This window comes from Hermetia illucens, chromosome 2, assembly GCF_905115235.1.
Source record: "Hermetia illucens chromosome 2, iHerIll2.2.curated.20191125, whole genome shotgun sequence".
Lineage (NCBI taxonomy): Eukaryota > Metazoa > Arthropoda > Insecta > Diptera > Stratiomyidae > Hermetia > Hermetia illucens.
The window spans coordinates 18177294-18202517 of NC_051850.1; the positions used below are offsets into that span (position 1 = coordinate 18177294).

Below are 25224 nucleotides of genomic sequence, written 5' to 3' on the forward strand. Positions count from 1 at the left end.
AAAAAGAGGGATATCACAGAATGCAGCCTGCAATTATAAAGATATCACGGTGCTGAGTACCATCTATAAGATATTCTCGGCAATCTTTCTGCCCCATACACTCCCAGCATCATTGACTCATACCAAAAACGCTTCGCTCCAGGCAAACCAGCAACAGATTAGATTTTCTCTTTGTGGCAAACGATGGAAAAACTGCTAGAATGTAGACATCAATTGCACCATTTCTTCATCGACGCTGTGAGAGAAGTCGGTATTCTGACAAAATTGAGCTACCAATGTGCGGGACCAAATAGAAGCAACAGTATTACTCACGAGACCATTTAACATCAACAATGATCTAAGACAAGGGGATGCCCTATCATCCGTCTTTTCTAACCTGGCACTGGAAAAAGTGATTCGCAACACAGATGTTAATTTAAGAGGTTCCATCCTCTTCACATTCACCCAACTACTGGCCTATGCTGACGATATTGGCATCAAGGGAAGAACAACCCGAGATGTACAGCTTACATTCATTCAGATCGAGCAGGCGCACTCGATCTTGGGCGACACATTAATGAAGGCTAGACGAAGTATATGGTGGCAATGTTAGCACCGGTCAAACGAAAACAATAAAATAGGAGACTACAACTTTGAGACCGTTGATAATTTGTCCTATCTAGGGTGGAAAATCACAACCAATATCAGCTACGACGATAAAATCCGCGCAGGGTTTTTAGCAGCTGGCAGGGTCTATTTCAGGTTACGAAAACTATTTCGCTCAATGTGTCTCAGCTTAGGGTCAAAGCTTCATCTGCACAAACCGATGATTTTGCCAGTCCTTATGTATTTTTCGCAGGCCTGGGGTTTTAGCAAAATAAAACCGCGAACTCTTAACCGCATTCGAGAGGAAAATCTTCCGAAGAGTTTTTGGCCCATTGCTGGAGGATGGACGATTCCGTAGCCTACATCACGACGAAATCTATGAGCGACACCATGATCATCTGGTTGTGGACAAAATCCGGCTCAACAGGTTGCGGTGGGCGGATCACTTAATCTGTGTGGATGACCCAGAATCCAGCCCGGAAAGTCTATAAGGGCAATATCTATGGTAAAAAAAGAAGACGAGGCAGACCCTGCCTGAGATGGAACGATGGCGTAGGTCAGGACGTTTGACAGCTTTTAGGGATATTCAACTGGTGGACCTCGGTGAAAAACCGGGGTGTCTGGAGTTCCTTACTAAGGCAGGCCTAGGCGGATGCTGGTTATTGCGCCGTTGAGGATGATGATGGAGAGTATCATGACTGTAGGTAGGCAGGTTGCTTTTTAGTGGTCGCCTCAATTATGATATACCGTTTTGAAGCCACAAACTCCTAAGATCATAACTGCTGTGGCGAGAGCAACCAGGGGCAGATTTATGCCGGTTCAGATCTTCAGAGCCAGCCTGCAATATTCACGGAGGACAGCAGCTCTCCCATCGTGCAACTAGAGATATCTTTCAGGCTCTCAAGAATGGTTTGCCTAGTGTCACGACTGTGCAATCATGGATAATATCAGGTTCAATAGATTGCAGTTGATCTAAGTATGTAAGGAAGACCCTGTCCGGAAAATTAATAAAGACAAAACGGCAACTTTTGTTGGAATGACAGCGTATAGCGATATGGGCAGAGTGTCTGGAACTTTTGATTGACCAAATCCAGAAAAGTATTGCTAAAATATTGAACGTTCTTCTGTAAAGTATTATATTGTATATGAGGAAGCTCCTGCAAATGTACAATTCACAAGTTCTTAAATGACATCAGGTTTAGATGATCGCTTCGTGTTATATGACGAAGATATTACATAGTGGAAATTTTGGAAACAATTTGAACTGAACTTTCTCGAACTTATGGGTAGAAATTATTCTGGTCTAATCTATTTCCACCTAGAGAGATAGCCCCATTTGGAAAGAGTTATGTTAGCGCAGAAAAATCTCAAGTTAATGTTGGTGTAGGTATGCATTTAAAGATTTTAGCGAAACTAGCCAGGCGATTCTAACATTGGCCAGTAGACACCCGGCCCTGAAGGGAAACAAATTTTCCCGAAATATCGGTATTTGTCAAATAAAAACTACTACTTGCGTTGGAGGCATCCTCGATATTCTGTTCCTTATTATAAATAGGAACGGTGCGTTACTCCGTCAGATTGGCCTTACTTTGTTGATGTTTATCTTTAGTTCGACTCTGCTTGCATCTCTTGCCAAATCGAGAGCCATTTGGTCAAGATCAAAAACTACGGTGGGAGAACAAGCAGATATCAGCCTAGTCGAAGTTTTTGAGAAAATATTAGAAGTCACGATGCAGTGAAGTCACGCATATCCTCCGGGCAAGACAACGTGAAGGACTTCACCGATAAGAAATAGTATATCCAGATCAGGCATTTGATAGAGCCAAATGGCGAAATCGATCACGACGAGCTGACCCCGCTTGTGAACGGGACAAAAGCTGAAGAAAAAGAAGATATGTGTAGTATCAGCGACAGAAAGTAACTTTGCCAGACTACGAACTGAACTTCGAGGATTTTATCTTGATGAAGTGCTTCACATTTAGCGTTGTCGTAATAGCAATCAGTTTCTCTGGAATGTCTCTCCCACATAGAGCATTCCAGATACACCCCCTTTTGAGGCTGTCGAAAATCTTCCCGGAATCTGGAGTTGCATAAGAGGAATTTCAATACTCTTTTGAGATAGTGGATAATGCATATTTTCTGGCATCATAAAAGGGTTGAAAATGAAACAATTAACATTTATATCTGCACAAACAAATATCCTTAAAATCAGATACTGTGGAATCATAAAATATTTTGTGTAATTTGCATAATAAGCACTCTTTTAGTTAATGTAGTTAAGTTGAGGTAAATTCTCGATCCAAGGACTTTGTTGTTATAGCCTACATACCAAACTGTCTTAATTAATATCACTAGCACTGATCAGATTTCCTCTAATCGTAAAGTGCAGTAACTATAATTTGTTCTATTGGATTCTGGTTGAATTTTAAGTAACCCAAACAGCATTGAAACGAAAGAGTTCATTTACGGCTTGGGTTTGTAACTTTTAGATCAGCACCGCGATATTAAGTTACAATTTGAATTCTATAAATATGCACAATACGAATTCTTGCCAACGACTCCATAAAATCTGATTGTGAGTGTTCCAAATGTGGTGAAAATGGAAAATTTAAGAACATTTCAAGGGCGTTTCAGCTGAGTCGGGCCGCGTTTATTGCGCCCGAGAAGATAAATGGTTCAATTACCCACTTTCTTGTAATGGGTTCATGAAACCGCATGGCCGACCGCATCAAGGTCTAGCTTGTAAGCAAATATTTGACTGATTAGCTGCACTCCAGGCCACCAAAAGAGTTAAAAGAGTTAACAAACAGATACGTCTTTATTATTTGCAGCCATCGCTTTGTCATGTTTGGTTACTTTTAGACAATTATCTGATTTGGTAAATGCATTCAAAACTTTCAAACAACTGAACACAATTAATCTTGCAGAGGGCAATTAAGACCGCCGTGCATTGAATTAAATGCATGTATTAAACCCAATTAGGAAGTAGATAGCATTGCACACTCGAATATCCCCGATTTTATTTCCTGGCTAAACTTGAGACCATTTTGGGCTCATAATGAATTTGGTTGTTTATGGGACTTTAAGAGACCATTCTCAGACAATTGAATGGTTCCATAAATTTTTAGCACTTCACACTGTTCACATGTAATTAATTGCAACAATGGAGGAGAAACAGTAGCAGGCTCCAGGGGAAATTGTTATAAAATACAAGGTGATTATAAAGTTAAAATGTGGATCTGGCACACAGAGGTTACCACGTAAGATATTACGTAATTTTACGAATACGGAAGTATCTGAGATTGACTGCGACTTATAGCTCAGAATGATAAATTATATAGGAAAGATTAGATTAGACTGTCTGGATATTTTACGAGGATTCGGTTGTATCTAACTTTCAATTAAAGAAAATTTTTTTAGAACTCCACGGTTTCCCAGTCAGATGTGGAACTATAATTCGGACTAAAAATTAAACATTTGAAAGGTCAAGGATATTCAATTAAGCAGAATTTTAAATTGCTCTGATGATAATCAAATGCTTTAAATCTTAGAAAAAGTGAAATGAAAAACATTTGGTAAGATATTCTGATCAAATCGGCACAATAAAGTTTTTCATATCTTGGAAACAAAGTCATGGCATAGTGATCTCTTTGACAGATCTTTCTTCATATGAGTGTGAATATAGACGGAGCGCGCCAAAAAGGAATGGACATTATTTCGGTAGTTTGAAGTAAGAATGATAATTTTCAATACTTGGGCCCAAAAAACTCAAGGTTTTTATGAAATGTTCATACTGTAATAAGCGGATAAGGCACGTGACGAAAGAAAGCACTTAGGAACCCAAAAGTCATGTTGGCAGTTGAAGAAATAAAATGATAGGACATAAATGAGGTATAAAGCTACAAATTCAATACATAGTTTGACCTCTAGCAAACATGAAGTGTGACATGAAGTGTATTCTGCCCGAAACAAAGTTCCGCACCGATAGAAGCAACTACCATAATACTCGATAACAATCCTCATGTGATAATTCAATCCAGCTTTCAGTGACCTAAATAATGTATTCTTAGTTTATTTTAGATTTCAGCAAGTCCTGAGTTCGCCATCAACTGGATGACAGGTCGTACTTTCCACTCTTTTGGCCTGCAGTCCTCTCCTTTCTGACTATGCACCCACCTTTTAAGAAAAGAGAGGATTTGTCCAGGGTATCGGTTAAAAGGAAACCACAAGCCGTTCCTTAACATTTTGTTTCCATAGTATCCAACAAAATCAGACGAAATAAAGTTTGAGCTTTTCATTTCGAAGTTATAGCAATTTATATTGCTATAATAATACATAATAATATGTTGAAAGTACATGGATCGCGCGAAAAGCGGCCCACCAACATACGTGGGCCTCTCCAGATGGGACAACAAAATTGACCACGTGTTGATCGAATGCTGCCATCTCTCAGCCTTGATGAATGTCAGAACATATAGGAGGGCCGATATAGACTCGGATCACTATCTCGTTGGCTTGGTCCTCCGAGCTCGAATAACAACACCACCCAGAATCCGTTCTGACAATCAGGTGATAGTTAACACTGAAGACATCCACAACACAGCCCACGCAACACCTATAAGAGGGAACTGGATGCTGCAATAACCGTATTCAACAGAGATCCTGGAGATGAAGCATCAACAAATGATCTTCACAATCACCTGAAGAACATTATCATAAATACGGCCACAAGCACACTTGGCCCCAGCCGCAAAAAGAGTGGGAACGGCTGGTTCGACAATGAATATAAGCTAGCAACGGAATGGAAGAATGCTGCATACTAAGTAACATTGCGGGCACACGCAGAGACTTATCACGAACTCCGGCGAGCAGAGAAGCGACTTCACCAACGGAAAAAGGAAGCCTGAGAGAACCAACCAACATCCTGCTGAGACAAAGAGGGAAATCTGCTTTGCGACAGAATGGGCATATTGGAGCGATAGGTTGAGTACTTTGATGAACTACTGAACAACCAGAACATCAGCGAGTTGGTGGTCTCGCCAACTGAAGACGACGGACAAATACTGCCACCACCAAGTATAGTAGAAACAGTCCGTGCAATTCATCAGATTGAAAACCATAAGTCGCCAGGAGCCGATGAAATTTCAGCCGGATTGGTTAAATATGGAGGCGACCAATTACACAAAGCGGTTCATCATCTTATACTGAAGGTGTTGGACGGCGAATCAATGCCTGACGACTTGCAAAGAGGCATTATTTGTCCCATGCATAAAAAGGAGGATATCACCTAGTGCAGCAATGATAGAAGCATCATGGAGATGAGTACTATCTATAAGATATTCTCCGCTATCCTGCTAGGTCGGATAGCCCATACGTCCAGGATATAATTGGACGATACCAATGAGGCTTCACCCTAGGCAAATGAGCAGCAGATCAGATTTTTTCTTTGCGGTAAGCGATGGAAACACTGTTGGAATATGGGCACCAGTTACACCATCTCTTAGTTGATTTTAAAGCCGCCTATGGTAGCATAGCAAGGGTAAACCTGTGGGGGGCCATGAAAAATTCGGTATCCCTAAAAAATTGATAAGACTGACTAGGCTGATCCTGACCAATGTGAGAGGTCAGATAAAAGCAGCTGGATTACTCTCGAGACCATTTGACATCATGGTCTATGTCAAGGGGATGCCCTGTCATGCGCCCTCTTTAACCTGGCCCTGGAAAATGTGATCCGTGATGCTGAGGTAAATGCAAGAGGTGCGATCCTCTTTAAATTCACCTAACTACTGACCTATGCTGAGGATGTCAACATCATGGGAAAAACGACCCGAGACTACACGCTGCCTTCAACCAGACCGAGCAGACAGCAATTGGTGCGAGATCTTGGGCTGCACATCAATGAAGGCAAGACAAAATATATGGTGGTAACTTTAGCGCCAAAAACCAATCAACCAAGATCATCAAACCGCACTGGTTAAACGGGAAGAATAAAGATACCAGGCTACAATTTTGAGACCGTTAATCGTTGCTCCTATATAGGGCCGAAAATCACAACCGATAACAGCTACGATGATGAAATCCGCGCAAGGTTATTGGCTGCCAACAGAGCCAATTTCAATTGACAAGAACTGTTCCGCTCGAAACATCTCACCATAGAGTCAAAGCTCTTACTGTATTAGACAATGATCGTGCCAGTCCTCATGTATTCCTCGGAGACTTGGGTTCTTAGCAAGAAAAATTGGAAACTCTTGGCTGCTTTCGAGAAAAGAATTCTTAGAGGAATTTTTGCCCTCATGTATGAAGATGTAAGATTCCGAAGCCTACATAACGACAAAATCTATGAGCGATACTATAACATGTCAGGTTATGGATAAAATCCAGCTCAATAGGCTGCGGTGAACTTCTTACAGCGGAGTAGGTTTGAATACATTTGATAAGAAAATTTGAATTCCATTATCACTCAGATGAAATCAAATGTAAAGTGCCGCATATCAAAGTGAGTAGTTGCGACATATAACACCTCATCAAAATCAACTATGGATACTAATAGTCTAATTCTCAACCCCTCAACCCGGTACACAGGTAGTGGCATCCCCTTAAGTTTTTTCAGATTTTTCGGTGGGTAGTTTCTGAGGATTGGTCCATGAAGCAAATGACCCATTTCGACCCCCGCACTCTGCACGTTTCCGACAAATGACAAAACTAAGACCGGCTTCAGAAAGTGCTAACCGAGACCTTTCATTTGATATCCCCCGGAACCATATTTGGTGAAAAAACAATTCACATCCTCCTTTTGCATGTATGGGGACTCTCCCTTAAATTCGACTTTGAATGATGTAACTAATCTTTCCACCAAATTAGATCGCTGTCGCTGTTTCCGAGAAAAACGCGTGCGACAGACAAACGGACGGACAGTCACCTGTAAAGGGGGGGGGGGGTGAATTATAATCTCACCCAGTTTCTCACCGGTCATGGAGGAAACTGTCAATAATTGTACAGGTTTAGATTGGACACCTCACCTAATTGTATAAACTGCGACGGGGTACCAGACCACGCAGCGCACGTATCCTTCCCTGGGAGGGCGGACGGGGACCTAGTTAAAGTAAGCTAACCCCGCGCGGTGATGTAATACTTAAAGGTGGTTTTAGTGGGTAATAATCCGAAATTCTGGCGTACTCAGGCCAGAGTATTTTGAAGATTTCCTGTGAGAATTTGCCAGATCTCCCATCAAGCGCATCCCTTCATTCGGGTACGAACATGCACTTGGGTGCATGGGCATATTTATGCGCAGGTCGAGCAGGGGGGAGGGGGAAAACGCTTACTCATGGGCAAAAATAGCTAGGGAAAGGATACCCAGATCAGAAAACCAAAAGTTTTTGATATGTGAAGATTGGTTAGCCATAACTGCGTCCCAGGCACATACCCACGCATCAGTTACTGACGAAAGTTGGTACAGTAACTATCTGTATCGCCTTGTGAGTTGACTTCCCTACGGCACGTGCCAATGGGACACCTATGTTCCTTCCCGCATTGGCGATACGACGACCCAGGTAGGGTTGTGACTGGTCGCTTGAGGTGGACATTTCCTGCGGGTTTCGAAATTCAACTCGCCACTTTGTCACAATCCCGGGAGGGGTGAACCGCGGTTTAGTCGAGATGGCACGCCCTAAACTAGGGAAACAGCTTAGTTAGTCCAACTAATTCTGGAGATGTGCAGGAGGAACTAGTTGTGAAAGCCTATGGAGCTTTCGGCGGCTGTCTACTATTTGATAGATTAGCAGATTATAGAAGGGAAAGGACGACAAGTGCAGCAGGAGGCAAAAAGCTGACGGCTGCTATGGCTGTGGTCCGTGGACGCGAGCTTCTACCTGAATTGGAGCAAATACCAGAACAAAAATGATGGGTGAAGGAAACAAAATACCATTAATATTGAGGGAGAAAGAGTATAGTGACGCCGTTCTTGTTGGTTATATGACCATCGGAGTAAATACTGCAACAAATGATAAGGTGGAGGTAACGAACCTGGATCCTTTTCAGCAAAGTGGTAAAATGCTACGCTACCCATCCAGGTTCGTGAAGGCAGATGGACGATCAGGTATTCATTGTGGCAAAGGATGTACCGGGCCCAACAAGGAAGCAGCGGTGCATGCCAACGTCGAGGGAATTGATGCAGTGCTAGAAAAAGTACTCAGGGTGTGAAATTGCCTGAAGGAGCTGGGTAATTTCCTGAACACACTCTACGAATTCGTCGGGCCCAAGCATAATGTTCATAGCTATATTAAGGTCGTTGTTCGAAACCTTAAACACACCTGCGAAAAGGCCGTGGTAAGTTAAGTTCGACGAACTAATACACAGCAAATACAGAACAGTTACAAATGTATACAGTGACCTCAATACGGCTAGTACTTATTGCTACCAAAAGGATGGAACGAGCCACTCCAGCAACTCCAAAGTGGAAAGTTATATAGAGCGTAAAGAGCAGCAGAGAAAGAATGGAGGATACTGGTGTAAAGCTTCCAACACCAAAAGAAGCCGAGGCTCCAGAGAAATAGTAACGGAGGGAGTGCAACATTTGGACCTCAAATCAGTTTTATAAATGGAATCCCTGAAAATGGGAGCAAATGTTTGTACAACTGTGAAGCAAAGAAGCAGGTAAAAAGCAGGAAGCCCCGTCCTGATGCAACTGTCATCGAAAGTATAGATGCCCTCTTGAGATTTTGCAGAAGGTCAAAAGAGATCCAACACTAAGCGGCCTGGAAAAACTATTCCTGGAGCTTTGGAAAACGCAATATGAAACGAAAATGAACTACGAAAACTTGGTTGGTAGATCGTAAGGTGACGAAGGCACGGTGAGGCAGTTAACCCACGTTAGAACTGTGGAATGGAGCCCTATGGAAAGGTCATCCGTGTGAAGCAGTGTATGTGCAAGATGGCAATCAACCGCCAATTATGCTTTGCGATGATCTCATAAGGAACAACTTTGCAATCAGTGGCAGGGCAAAATGTCGGCGTCTTATGAGAATATAGTCGATTTGCGTTTTACTGTTCCTACTACCAAATGTAGGAAGATCAGACGATCGATTGATGAATCATGTATTCATAAGTACAAGGTCATGGGTGTCCACAAAATAGAGTATGTGCTGCCTATGGTCATTGCGTGCTGCAAATCCCTATCCCCCATGGCACCTGTTACCGTCTGCCTTTTCACCCACATGACTATTAAGACCGCCGCCAATGATGATATAGTCATCAGCATGCACGTTGTTGCCACAAGGTGTCTTTCTCAGCATGAGGTTGACCTGTCTGCGGTGCGTATGTGTCGCAGCTTTTGACACCAGACCATCGGTTTCCTTGTAGAGCGCAGATATCAATGCGCCTTTTCCGAAAGACTCTTGCGAGTTCCTCGGTCTTCCCAGTTAGGGTGCCAATATTTAGTGGGCAGACACTTACTTGTTTTGCTGGAAGGAACTTACTTGCGTCCTGACGCCGTCCATGCGTCCAATAACCTTTATCCATTTCTCAGTAGGGTCGGAGCCCGTCCTGTCGCGTCGACTGAGGTGGACGCCCTAGCATCTTTCTGAGGTTTGATCCTTGATCTGACCATCTTGCTTCTAACGACATTGGATGCATTTTCTTGGTCGCTCTGTCATCAAGAGAGATCAGGTAGGATTTATTATAATGAAATAACCCCAACTATACTTTATTTATCTCAGCTCTTTATTTTTGTTTCACTGAGAATAGTACAAAGTACGTTGCCTCCAACCCTCCTCCTTTGCCTGGGCTTGGGACCAGCATACTATGTTAATAGCATGGCAGAGTTTTGAGCTAAAACCAGTTGAATATATTATTAATTTAAATGTCTTAAATTATACAGTTTACAGATACTCGTTTTCTCTAACTGGTCTACTCTAAAGGGAAATCCATATATACCATAATTATCTTATAAATTTATTTTGACTTTTTCATTGTTTTGTGCATATTACGATAAAAGCGATAAACCTCCTTACCCGTGGCTTCCAATAAAACGTACAATATCCTGAGACAATACTCAATGAATATGTCAGTTTCCCATTCAGCCGGATATTGCTAATACATACATATGTACGAGTATTTCACTTCACATGCTCATACCGTACATCAAATTAATTGTGTTAACAAGGGAGAATTACCCAAGTCATGTTACGCATGTTGTACACGATATGTGAATCCAGTTACAAATTTTCATATCATTAGCGACATGATGTATTTGGAGCACTAAGCGCCAGAAGGTCGCACGTCGAATTCTCCCATCATTGACAACGCGCCTCATAAAACTCTGCAAAACCTTGACAAACTCAAGAAACAATAAGGTTGAATTCTTTCCAGATTTGGCAATTTCTTACCTTCGCCGGCTGCAAGCGTCTTATTAAGGCTTCAGCGTCAAGTTTGGCGATTGGGTGGTGGATCAGTGGTATGGAACGTTTGTGTGAATGAGCTTAAAGTTGGTTAGGCGAAAATAATAATTTGAAATTTTCTCAATTTAGACTTCGAAATGGGAGATGAATTTCAATTAAATTGATGCATGTCTTTTGAGATTTTTATTGTGTTTGACAATTTTTGTACATGATAACTTTCTGTTCACTGCAAATGACACCCAAACAATATTTATTTGTGTTACATACTCGTACATCCAAATATGCGTTGCGAAAAGACACCTTAACTTAAAAGCAATAAGTATACTAATGTCAACCTATTTTGTTTGAGGATTGAGGGATCCTAACTCCGCTTCTACTTGATGTCGCACCGGACCAAATAGGAAACAACATACTCCCTTCTTTTTTTGGTCCACGGATCCCTCGTTTGGGCTTAGCACCTAAGCTTCAAAAAGTAACAAGTCAAGAAACCGGAAGTTTGGGGCTTCAGTTACAAAAGGTTTTGTGCTTCCCTATGTGAGAAGCATAACGCAGTTCTCCATTAGCTGATAGCATTGACTGGAGATACTTAAATATCTCAGTTTTCCCAATGGCAGTAACCTGGCCAGAACTGAGGGATTTAAATATCACGGGTCAATGCTATCAGCCAATACACTCTGGATAAAATAGCATTCCACAAATGGTGTTCCATGTGACCGACGTATCAACGAACGTCTCAAATCTAAAACTGCCGTGCCATCCATCTGCCGCTCTCTATAGTTCTGAATGTTGGCCTACTATAAAAGACAATGAACGGCGTCTTGCGGTAATGGGAACGAAGATATGGCATTGGAGTAGTGGCGTAACAAGATTTGATCATATTCGAAATGAGGATATCCGCGATCGATATGGGGTTGCATCGATCGTGGAAAAATTGCGAGAGATTCGATGATATGGTCACGCAATTCGTGTTAAAGAGAATTCACTTACCAATATTGGTCTGAACATCGAAGTCAATGGTAAGCGACCAAAAGGCTGGCCGAAACAACGGTGGCTTGACACGTTGGATGGGCATTTAAAAGCCTCGCGATTACATCCTGATCAGGTATTTAATAGGGCTAAATGGCGAAACCGATCGCATGAGTCAACCCCGCTTGTGAACGGGCCAAGGCTGAAGAAAAAGAAGAAGATATGAGGAGCGATGAGGGTCTGACAGATCCGTTTCACATAGTTAAAAATTCTATTGGCCTCTATTTTTTAAAAGTCATTTAAATAAATCATTTAATGGAAAGCATAAATAAATCATTTAATGGAAGGCAGGCAAGTTCTGGACCATGAAGATCTAACAACCCGTCGTAAATTACATTTGATATTTTTAGCTCCGCTCCACCTCACACCATAGCTAAATAGCCAGCGACACCCACTCTAGTTCTAGTTGGCTGAGTTAAAAACATGTTGCCGGCTTGGATTCACCCTTTGGTGAAGGCTTACTGAGGTCTCTGAATCCTCGACGAACACGGCCAGAGGTGCATCTTGTTCAGGGAATACTAAAAGTAGGTGTTATTGTCTGGTGACTTTAAACGCCTGAATAGTTTCTGGAGACCACACAAACACTCACGACTCCTTGGTCTTAAGACCAGACACGAAGGCGTTAAGTAATGTGTGGTAGCAAACGGCGAGTGACGGAAGGAGTTTGAGAACCTATTAAGATCTTTGACCGTCTTTGACAGCGGAAAGTTTACATTAGCTCGCACCTTGTCCTAGAAATTTTACTTGTTGCTGGAGAAATTTGCATTTTTCAACGTTGAGAATTAGGCGGTTATAACGGAGGCGTTGTAAAATTAACTCAAGAGGTGATAAATGCTCGGACTCGGTGGAAGATGCGACCAGAACGTCATCAAAGTGAACGAAATAGAAGCCCAAGTTTCGTAGTACAGAGTGGATGAATGCCTGGAAGGTTTGTGCTGAATTTTATAGACTAACAGTCATCCGTGTTAACTTGAAAAGTGCGAAAGCTATGGAAAAGGCTGTCTTTGGAATATCTTCGGGAACTACAAGGATATGATGATAGACCTTGACGAGGTCCAAGGTCGAGAAAACACGACAGTTTGCCAAATAATGGGCAAAGTCTTGGATGAGCGGAATGGGGAACAATTTCGAATTGTCTGAGCATTCGAGCTCCTATAAGGTAGGGATTGGTCATTGGGCTTGGGGACCAAATAGAGCGCTGCTCCTGAAAGGTTTGCATGTACTCGCTAAGTAATTTTTCAAACTCTTTCCCCGCAAAAGCAAGCAGCTGGGGTGACAGAGGATGCAACTTCTAGAATATCTGAGAACCAATAGTGTTGATGAGTGCTTGACATTATGCTTAACTGACTGCGAGATACTACATTCGTTAATATAATGCTGCGATATTTTTGGAGAAGTACGTGAATGCGTGGAGCGGTAACGTACTCAAAAATGATATAAAAACTGCTGAGGAGCAGGTTAAAATTTTTCCTGACGGCTGAAGAGAGGTTGTGGGGTCAATTAGGAACCTATACTGAAGCCCATAGTGAGACAGAAAAAATGAAGCACCACGAAAGGGTCTGAAACAGCTGGCTGGGTGTGCGGTTACCAAATATTAGCCCTATGGTGTTTAACGGGTAAATAGAGTATCATGAAAAACGATGCGTCGCGTGGTAGTCGTGATTTCGGTGATGGAAAACATGTCTAGGAGGAAAATACTATTCCCACCACGCTAAATCCAAAGCGCTGTAAGCTTGATTGGGCTTGGCCTCACTAGCTAAGTTAAGGATTCTATTTGAAATTTCATCGAATTCCGGAGAGCCAAGTACATGCCTAGATATCCAGTATCAGCAACTCGAGGTATCCAGAAAACGTCATATTTGCCTATAACCTGAAGATAGCCATATTATAATAATAATCGTTGGCCCGAAATTCCAATTAGATTAATGCCTTGGAGCCTGTTAAAGCGCTTCATTCGCGACTGTGCTCACCTCTGCTTATTACTTTGGTTTGACTTAGGTACTCATTTACAGCTGAGTCTATTGGTATCCAACATCTAGCTATGATTCAAATTCCTCTGCCACCAGTGAGATTTGAACCTCGACCTTACATACGGCAGCCTAGTCGTCTAACCAGTGCATCATCCGGACATCCTTTGCTGCGGCATAGTGATCTCAACTCCTTTAAATTAGAGCTACGTATATATTACTTGGGATGACTTTTTCCACTTACGTTGTTCATAATAACTTTGTAGCGAACACTCCACGGATTAGTATTGGCTACGGCTATTGGCCGCCTGCTCCTCTATATAATTAGACTAGAGAAACTTTTGATCGAGGATAGGTGGACATGAACGTCTGAATTTCCTAGTTGCACTAGTTGCTGACTTTTCTCTTCGAGATCAAACGCCAACTAGACATACTAGTATTCCATGCCGCCATTCCTTTCTGGTCATCAACTCTTCCTGAGGTCACAAAATATCAATCTTCCTGAGAAGTCTTGATTGACCAACCAAGCGCACTACCTATCTTATTGCGGGAGCAACCTCTGTTTTCTTTCGAAAAACTGTCTTCGTGGTGAATTCGAGTGCAATATTTACTCACTTGCCAAACCACCTTCCTCGTTGAAGGTGTGCTTTCGTACCATAGGGTGATGATGAAGTCATACCCCCTCTTCTGAAAGGGGACCACGGTTCTAACGATGGTCATTACCATGTAAGGTCCACAACGGATCTTAAAAGGATTTGCATCGTGGTTCGGCGGCACGCTTTGAAATCAGCACCAACTTTTCAACATATTCTCATATTGCGTTGTTGGTTCTCGGGGATATCACGCCGAAATGTGGTTTTATCCAGATACTTGGATTCTACGATTGCTTTCGGGCTTCTCTCACCTTCCTTACTTACGAACGTTTTCAACTTCAGTGTATGATTTGCCTTTACTGGACATTGCATTCTAGGATCAAGCTCTATTTTTACGAATATCCTTAATGATTTCAGAGCTTAGTTTGAAGAATGTATCCGAATGATGGGTGACCAATTCAAAATCTTCATTTTCAAAACATAATTTTAATACCAATTGGAATTGTTTAGATGTCGTATATTAACAAATAATACCAAACCAAAATCCACTTTTTCAACAAAAGATTTGAATTTCGATAGATCTAAAATTGGATCAATTCAACAAACGCAGCCACCTGTTTCCAAACCTCTGCAAATTATTCCAAATGGTTCATTATGGTCTTTATGCTCCAAGTTGCGTCCAAGATCTCTGCACCCGGGCTCAATAGCCGACAGCATATCCATTCGTAGTTCCGGTAATAAATCTGACCAAATTCTGAATCTGACTTAGAAATCGTGTAGGATAGTAGCTTAATGGCATATTCAACAAGAAGATTAAAGATAGACCGTAAAAGACACCACCTGAGAGCTATTAGAGCTCATCGAAGCAAGGTGCGACAGTAAATTCATTGGGGGTGGAAGCAACATTTCAAGCAGTTCCATTGCTTGTTTTTCCCGTGATCTTTTTTGATCAGTGCCACCCGTCCGATTGTCTTAAGATTTTCCACGGCCCACCAACATTGCCCCGCCGTGTAAACTAAATTCATCTAAGATACCACCAATGCAGACCATAACGACTTTGAGTATTTAATGGAAGGTTCACAGTGCAAAATTGTACAGTAACTCGGGAATCTTTGTGGATATCACGCACGACGCATTGTTGTTTTGAAATTAAGGAATTGTTAGAATTGCATCTAATTTTGTTTTTAAAAGATGGCTTCAAGAGTTTTTGCAATTGTTTTAGTTACACTCGCTATTTTCGGTTCAAGTGTTCGGTGTTATCCAGGATACGCATCTGTGGATTATTATGTGAGTTTGTGCTGTCACTTATTATGGATTATCCTTGTTTTAAGGCTTATGGATGTGGATTTATATAGCGATTACCGCTGAAATTGGACAAATTAAGTTTTATACGAAAGTGAAATTTCCTTAACTAAAGAATTGGATATTTGGAATTACCTTAATATAGTGAGGCCAGGGTTCAGATAGATAAATTAAAGGCACTTGGTTTTGAAGCAGATAAGGAATCCTTATTTGTTTGAAATATTCTGGGTCTGATTATTCTTAACCTTTAAACGGGGTTTTGTTTTTACAAATGCTATTGGAATTAAGACATTGTCTTCCTTAATTAAAAGGCAATAATTATTATTTTCTATTCTGCAAATATTGATAATTTGAAAACCAAAAGAGGTTTATAGTGTGCTTTTCGTTGAGCGCAAGAGACCCTGGTTCTGAAAAAAAGGATATATGTTAAGAAAAACAAAAAATAATTGTGTTTACCATTTAATTTAAAAAATCAATCTTTTATTTCCAAGACCGGGCAAACACTAATTTTGGAAAAATTCTAAATGTCAGTTTTGAATTAAGTTTGTTCATTTGATATTGTACTGACCATAACGGGCTAAGAAGCGATTGACATTCCTTGAAGCTTTCAACAATGCATTGAACTCTGTCCGTTGCATTTGATACTACGGAAAAAATAGTGTGCCCAGTTAGTGATATGAAAAAAAAATTAGAGTATTTGATGATATAATTTTCGCTAGTGAAGTAGTATTTGATTGCAATATTTAAAAATAATTTTGGAATAGTTTGTTTCCATTTTAGTTGGTGAAATTTAGAATTTCTGCCATTAATAGTACTTGATCTCTTACGAAATATACGATATTGCACTTAAATAAAATTATCTCATTACTTAGAATTTACTTGGATATATCTCAACGCAATCTATGTAATCTATCTCCTATTATTATCTTTTTCAAAATATTTAAAAATATCCTTAAATAACAAAAACCCCTACCTTTCCTTCTTGCAAAAATTGTTATTCCATGTATATACGAATTTCCAGAACTCTTTACTTTCTGTACTTTGACTACTAAATTATTGCTAAAGTATTATAGATTTCAATAGAGCATTGGTATCAGTACAAACGCATATTATCTTTACTAATGATTTAGTAGCGCAACTACTTAACAAGTACCTATATAACTATGAGTATCAGGGATGATAAGAATCCGTAAATAGTTTTATTAACACTTTATTTATTCTTTTAGCTGCACTTGTTACGCAAAAATAGGTTATTAGGATTTTTTAGAAGTCAAAAGAACGAAACCTTTTAAACTACCAAACTATCATCTTCAATTTTTTTAAATGAAAAATATTAGTGTTTTGACTTTTATGATTTGCGATGACCAAAATTGTGGCAAACTGGCTCATCCAAACCGAAAAATGATAATTGCGTTAGTTAAATAACAGTAAAAACTAATGTTTAATCGAAGAATTTAAGAAAAATTATGCATTTTTTACAATATGTCGACAGACAAAGTTACCAGTTCGATTTTTCACTAAATACGATGATTTTTTGGCCATAAAACGGCCATTTTTTTAACGAAAAAGAAATCAAACATCAAACATTGAATAAGTTTGCTAAGTTTCAAAAAAATCGTTCAGTCGTTTTTGAGTAATTTTCATTACCGGTTCCAAACATGTCATTTGAAGAAACACATTCTAAAATTGTATTCTCAGATAGTTATACTTTATAAAAATGCAAAATTCGATTTTTTTCAAAGTTATAAGGGGGGTGACCCCTTAACAGAAATAGTAAAATTTATCTTTAATACCAAAGTAGAGATAATATAATGAAACAATTGATGCATGTTCTACAATTGTCCTTTTCCAGGATCATCCAAAATACGCTTTCAATTATGGAGTAGCTGATCATACTACAGGAGACGTAAAATCTCAGCACGAAACTCGCGATGGAGATGTTGTCAAAGGTAATCCGCATTGATGTTCTACGAAATCATTTCTCTAACTTTCCCAAAATGTCACTTCCTCAGGTCAATATTCCCTGGTTGAACCTGATGGTTCAGTACGTACTGTTGATTACACGGCCGATCCAATTCATGGATTCAATGCTGTTGTATCAAAAAGCGCTCCAACCGTTCATGCCCATGCTGTCGTCGCAAAACCAGTGATCCACAAAGCTCATCATGTCATTCCCGCTGTAGTTGCATCACCTGCACCGTACGGTAAGTTGAATCCTAATGTCTTTACTTCATTGGTAATATGATTTGTATAACACCGGGAAACTGAGAAGATTCATATGAATATTCGCTTTCATCTGGTCTGTAAGTGTAATTATCTACATTCGTGGCTAATGATGGAATTCGATCATGTATGAAGTTACAACCATTATGCATAATTATGTTTGAAAAAAAGACATTAATATGATGTGGGAAATATGTTAACCGCATACAGTGGGAAAAAATGCAGGTCACACAAAGAGCTTCTTTTACTATGTAGGTGAATTATGCTCCCTATTCATAATTGTGGAAATTGGAGAAGACGTTTGCAAGTAAAAGTTAAACTTTTTGTAACATCTTTTGAAGCAATGCTTAATTTGTATTTAGTTATCCCAAAAAATTCCAATTATCTATGACTTGCTTCCTTTCGATTGTAAATTCGCTCGATATGACTGTTATTCGCCTGCCCTTATTTGGATTCAAAAGTCAAAATTCCCATTTTTATGAAATTTAGATGAATTGAATTAGAAGAAATCCTTAAGTGCTTTTTTTAAAAAAAACTTGCCTTCAAGTGATTGGAGACTGGCTATAAACTGAATATTCACTTGAGAAACCGCCTAAGTTGCAAACTGTAAAGATCTGAAAAGGACCCTTACCGAATGTCTAATTTAGAATTTCACTTGAAAACTTGTTTTATAACTTTCAAAAAAAAAAACGAGCGAACAATTTCTTTGCATTTTCAACAGGAACATCAATGGAAAGTTTAATTTAAATCGGTTCAGTAGTTTTCAAGACAAACCAATAGATTTAAAGGGGCACCATCAATTACCTTCATAAGCAACGACTTCGGAAGTGGGTTAAATTCCTGCTTGTTGTTCATCCTGAAATATTTTTCCTTTCTAAGTTATTCCCCCGATTCTTATTCGAATTCAAATTCTGCACTAAAGTAAATAACACAGTATTTGCATATATGACAGGCTCTATATTACTTGATTCCCTTGGTTGTTATTTATATCTGCTACATGAGTACTTTTGAATCTGCTGTTCTTTTAGAGATTCTGAATTTTAATCGCGGTAGGAACTTTGGTTAATATTATATCTAGTTTCTCATCATGATTAAAATCTGGCACATTCGGGCGCCCCGCCCCTCAAAGATAAGAAATTGAACTTCTCTTTCTCAACCCCATCCGAAAATGATATCATTTAACTTTAGTCATTAATTATTGGTCCCATCTTTTCGGTGTAACCAGAAATAGTGACATGAACGTCTTCTGTGGAATAGAACCGATATCGCTTTATGGCTCCGAACAAGCACTTCCGCATAAAACTAAGCTTTCCCCGTCTGCCCAGGGGGTAAAAAATCCTTGTGAATGACACCACGTTGATAAGAAACAAGTCGGGAAACCGGAAGCTTGGCGCTTTAGGTATGAAAGGTATTATGTATTTCCTTTATAGAGACATTTAAGTGTGAACTTGTCCCATTAGTACACGCATATATTATTTGCGAATATCCTTACTTTCGGAAAATATTGACATTCAAAATCTTGAGTTTATATGAGATTATAGCTTTGTTAGTAATTTTGCAATTTCCACCAAACTTGACAGGATTGTTTTTAACAAAACCTTCAAAAAACGAGAAGCGTTGTTTTCACCTAGAAGTTGCTCATTCCGACTTTCTCGGACGACTGGAGTTGACTTTGTGTCATTCTGAATTTAGGTGTTTCGTTTGCGAATTGTACTAGAAACACAGGGTTTTGTCTCCGTTAATCAAGTTAGAGAGCACATTTTGGGTTTCCTCTAACGTATTCATGTTCATCAGTGAAATTTCTTAGGGGAAACTTCACATAAACTTTGGTTTTTGCCAAATTTTGTGCGCTGATTGTTTGAACGGTGCTATAGGCTTAACTTCTCGCTAATCAGATAAATCAATAACGGGCGATCAGAGTTCAGAAGTTGTTTCACTTCCCCCATATTTTCAGCACATATTTGACGTATCCCCTTAAGGAAAAATTTGCGCTCCTAAAAAACACTTGGGTGACTCAAACTTGTTTAGTCATGTCGAAGGTTTGTTTCATTGGCGGTTTTTTCCACTCTGAAACAAAACTGCATGTTGTCTTTACAAGATTCCTTAGCATGGTGACCATGACGACACTTCGGCACTGCGTCCATTCAGATATCAATCCCAATATGCTTTAGTTTGCAGTCGTTGTAGCCCTCCTTTTGGAAGGCGGGAATCTTGGCCTGAATCTTGATTTACTATGGATTGCATTTTCTATCAATGGTTCTCATTATCGTGTAATGCACACATGAACCATATATAATTGAGACTTAAATTTCGGACTATTTTATGGTCCTACCTACCATCCCCACCTACCATATAGCGGCCTTGCTTGCTCTCTTTTTCTGAGGATACATATTTATGTATCTTTCATATCAGCAAATTGAGCATTCCCAAGGTGAGTATTTCCTGGAAAAGCTCCTAAAATACAGTAAGTAAGTCTCCTATCCAATGTTCTGTAACTTTTTTTCAGTCCCTAACGGCCATACCAATCCAACTTATTGTGATCAGTAAAAATATATTTGATGGAGACTTCTATTGAAATACTTAAACTATCTGAGATATTTTTAACTAACTATCCTGTTTTATGTTCCCTGGCAGAGGCAGAGGTTATTTAAACAAAAAAAAAAAAACATTTGAACTCAGGGAAAGGTTAAAAAGCGAGCATCAATTCCTAATTTCCACTTTGGTAAAAAAATGATTTCCAACTTTAAAAGTGCCGGTCCAGAGAAAAGATGTCGCGTAACATTAACTCACCACCAGCACGTGCCGAAACCACGAAAGTTTAACGCTTCTCATTCATGTTTCGGAAGGCAGATAGAAGCGATTAAGGAAACCGTGGTTCCAAGTAATCCCACACCTACCAAAAGCAGCTACTTTCCAAAACGTCATTTGCAAGCTTTTGCGAATCTAAAGATATCCCCTTAAAGTAGATCTTACAAACTCTTTATTGAAAGAAGCCTGCCAAGATATATTTACTTTAGTGTGGGGAAGCAGAACAATTAATCAATGACAATATAAAATGGACGCCGGTTTATTTCGTATTGGGTATTATCCTTTGCATTTCACGGTATTTTTTGGAAGATCTGGGTGGAATTTTTGAAACTTCTCATCATCATCAACGGTGCAACAACCGGTATTCCGTCTAGGCCTGCCTTAATAAGGAACTCCAGACATCCCGGTTTTGCACCGAGGTCCACCAATCCGATATCCTTAAAAGCTGTCTGGCGTCCTGACATACACCATCGCTCCATCCTAGCCTGCCTAGGTCTGCGTCGTCTTCTTTTTCTACCATAGACATTGCCTTTATAGACTTTCCGAGTGGGATCATCCTGATCCATACGGATTAAGTGACCCGCCCACCGTCACCTATTGGGTCGGATTTTATCCACAACCGGACGGTCACGGTATCGCTCATAGATTGCGTCGTAATGTAGGCTACGAAATTGTCCATCCTCAATCCTCTGGAATGCGGCCAAGATTTCGCAATTCTTCTAGCTAAGAACCCAAGTCTCCGAGGAATACACGAGGACTGGCAAGATCATAGTCTTGTACAGTAAGAGGTTTGACCCTATGGTGAGACATTTCGAGCGGAACAGTTTTTGTAAGTTGAAATAGACTCTGTTGGCTGGCAACAACCGTGCGCGGATTTCATCACCGTAGCTTTTATCGGTTGTGATTTTCGACCCTAGGTAGGAGAAATTGTCAACGGTCTGAAAATTGTATTCTCCTATCTTTATTCTTTCCTTTTGACCAGTACGGTTTGATGTTGTTGGTTGGTTGGTTTTCGGTGCTGACGTTGCCACCATAAACTTTGTCTTGCCTTCTTTGATGTGCAGCCCAAGATCTCGTCCCGATTGCCGCCTGTTCGATCTGGATGAAGGCAGTTTGTACGTCTCGAGTCGTTCTTCCCATGATGTTGATATCGTCAGCATAGGCCAGTAGTTGGGTGGACTTAGAGAGGATCGTACTTATTGCATTTACCTCAGCATCGAGGATCACTTTCTCGAAGGCCAGGGTAACGGAGACGCATTATAGGACATCCCCTCGTCGTAGACCGTTGTTGATGTCGACTGGTCTTGAGAGTGATCCTGCTGCTTGAACTGGCCTCGCACTTTGGTCAAGGTCAGCCTAGTCAGTCTTATTAATTTCGTCGAGATACCGAATTTTCTCATGGCCGGGTACAGTTTTACCCTGGCTACGCTACCGTAGGCGGCTTTAAAGTCGATGAATAGATGGTGCAACTGGTGTCCATATTCCAACAGTTTTTCCATTGCTTGCCGCAGAAAGAAAATCTGATCTGTTGCTGATTTGCCTGGAGTGAAGGCTCTTTAGTGTGGGCCAATGTTCTGAGCATATGGATCTATCCGGCCTAACAATATCTTATAGATAGTACTCCGAAACGTGATACCTCTATAATTGCTGCACTGTGTGATATCTCCCTTTTTATGTATGAGACAGATGATTCCTCGTTGCCAATCGTCAGACATTGATACGCTGTCCCATACCTTGAGCATCAGTTGATGAACCTCCATATTTAACCAATTCGGCTGTAATTCCATCGGCTCCTGGCGACTTATGATTTTTTGGCCGATAAATTGCACGGACTGTTTCTCCTAAACTTGGTGGTGGCAGTATTTGTCCGTCGTCTTCAGTTGGCGGGACCTCCAACTCGCAGATGTTCTGGTTGTTCAGTAGCTCACCAAAGTACTCAACCCATCGCTCTAATATGCTCATTCTGTCGGAAATCAGATTTCCCTCTTTGTCTCGGCAGGATGAGCATCGAGGTGTATAAGGCTTCATCCTGCTGACTTGTTGGTAAAACTTGCGCGCCTGGTGCGATTGCTCCCTGTACTTTTCTAGTTAGCAGACTTGCTGATTCTCCCAGGCTTCCTTTTTCCGTATGTGAAATTGTTTCTCCGCTCGACGGAGTTCGTGATAAGTCTCTGTGCATGCCAGCGTTCTTTAAGAATGCAACATTATTCGGTATGCAGCATTCTTCCGTTCCGTAGCTAGTTTACATTCATCGGAAAACCAGTCGTTCCGACTCGTTTTGTGGTTGGGCCCAAGTATGTTTGTGGTCCTGTTTTTGATAACGTTCTTGAGGTGATTGTGAAGATCATTTATTGATGCTTTATCTCCAGGTCCTCTGTTGACTGCGGTTATTGCGGCATCCATTTCCCTCTTATAGGTGTCGCGGAGGGCTGTGTTGTGAATGGCTTCAATGTTAATTGTCAGCTAGTTGTCAGAGGGGTTCTTGGTGGTGTTGTTATTCCTTGGTGGGAGGCCTGTCACCTACGCCCCCAAAAACTATGATATTATAGGGACCCTTCGTTTCTCGATTGAAGTCTTTCACAAGTTGATGTAAATAAGAAATAACTTGCACAAGAGAAAAAAGAAAAAAATAAATGTAATTTTATCAATTATGTCGTGTACTAGGCAGGCCACCAATAAACAAGTCGGGAAGCCGGAAGCTGGACGCTTCAGGTATAAAAGGTTTTGTGTATTTCTTATATAAAAATATTTGAGTAGACATTTTTCTGATTAGAACCTAGCACGTAATATATGCATATATAATATTATATGAGATGAGTGATACTGACATTCAAAGTCTTGGATTTGTACAGAAGGGACAAATTGGGCCTAACTTTGTTAGTAATAGTATGATTTACACCGAACTTGATAGAATTGTGCTCTCTTATCCTCTTATCTTATAGCGTATATTGCTGCAAAGTTTGATGATTCTAGGATGAGTTTAAGGAGGGTCTTGCAGCCAATTACTAAAATAGTATATTATATAGTACTACTCAAATATAATAGTTTAATAAGTGTTATTAACTTCATTTAAACCGATATCGGTATGAAGGAAATTTCGGAAACTCACCATTCAGTTGCATCCTCCTGATTTTTTGCAGATATTTCGGTTGGCTAGTTTCATTTGATACCCCTTATTACTATATTTTGTGAAAAAATGTGCACCCGCCTTTGGATATATGGGGACCCCCTCCTCTTAAGTTTGACCTAGGATAGTATAATTTACTGCATGCGCGGACATTCACAGTTTCCACTTTTCCACCAAATTTAGTTTCAATCGCTACAATCGTTTCCGAGAGAAATGCGTGTGACAGACAGACAGACAGACAGTAAACCAATTTTAATAAGGTTTTATTTTACACTAAACCTTAAAAATGACAACCGTTCATCGTACATAGACTTTAGCTTTGGAAACGTGACATTGATTTCGTTCGATTGTTTTGAATGATATTTAAACACTATCAAAAGTTTTTTCTTCCTTTTACCTCAACTTACCAATTGCACATATCAACACACCTATAACTTATCCTCTGCAAACTACTGATAATTAAATAAATTACTCCTAATATTTCTCATTTTCACTCCATAAACACAATGAATTGTGGACTTTCAGCATCCATTGAAGCTAATTTGCATAGAATAAAAGATAAAAGAGACTCGCTACACTGATTTCTACACACATCTTTGTGTCAACAGCAAAACCTCGCACATTCCACAAATGAATCATGATGACCATTATGCGAAAATTATTGCCCATATTCGTGGCAGTAGTTTTTCACATAAGTGCAATAAAAACCCCATTATCTAAGGAAAGGTGGAAAATCTCCATATCATTCAGATGTAGTACGAGAATGCATGCAAAGTTGTAACATAACACTCTTGTAAGTCAGTCGATGTAAACAGAGGAGCACAAGTCGAAGATTGAAGATTTTTCCACACAATGGACATTGTTAGCAGTTAGACAGATACAAATGAGCTGCAAAGAAGATAGTAGTCAATTGCTGATGTAATTATGAGCCGTGACGCTGTTGTTTATTACTTAATAAAGTCATGTCTTACTGAACGACTTACAAGATCTGGTATAGGTTTTTCCTGTGAGTGACTTCGGATCATCGCTGCATTGCACTGGTTTGCAGGTCTCCAACTAATAATCAGTAATAAAAGAAATAGTTCATGATGTATCGCTTCAAGCTATGGTAATTGTCCCTCGAAGAACGTGTTGGATCAATGAGCTTGTGTGATCATCAACCTCATGGTTAAGTGACCTAGTTTAAATCATTTGTAAAA

At 40.2% G+C, this 25224-nt stretch overlaps 1 protein-coding gene across 1 annotated transcript in view; it reads left to right on the forward strand.

Moving 5' to 3' along the window:
- Nucleotides 1-25224, forward strand: part of LOC119647691 — a 69792-nt gene that overhangs the window by 35491 nt on the left and 9077 nt on the right. Inside the window, exons 4-6 of the mRNA XM_038048775.1 lie at nt 15757-15852; nt 17720-17816; nt 17880-18071. Of these exons, the coding sequence (XP_037904703.1) occupies nt 15757-15852; nt 17720-17816; nt 17880-18071 (385 nt within the window). The remainder of the gene's footprint in view (nt 1-15756; nt 15853-17719; nt 17817-17879; nt 18072-25224) is intronic.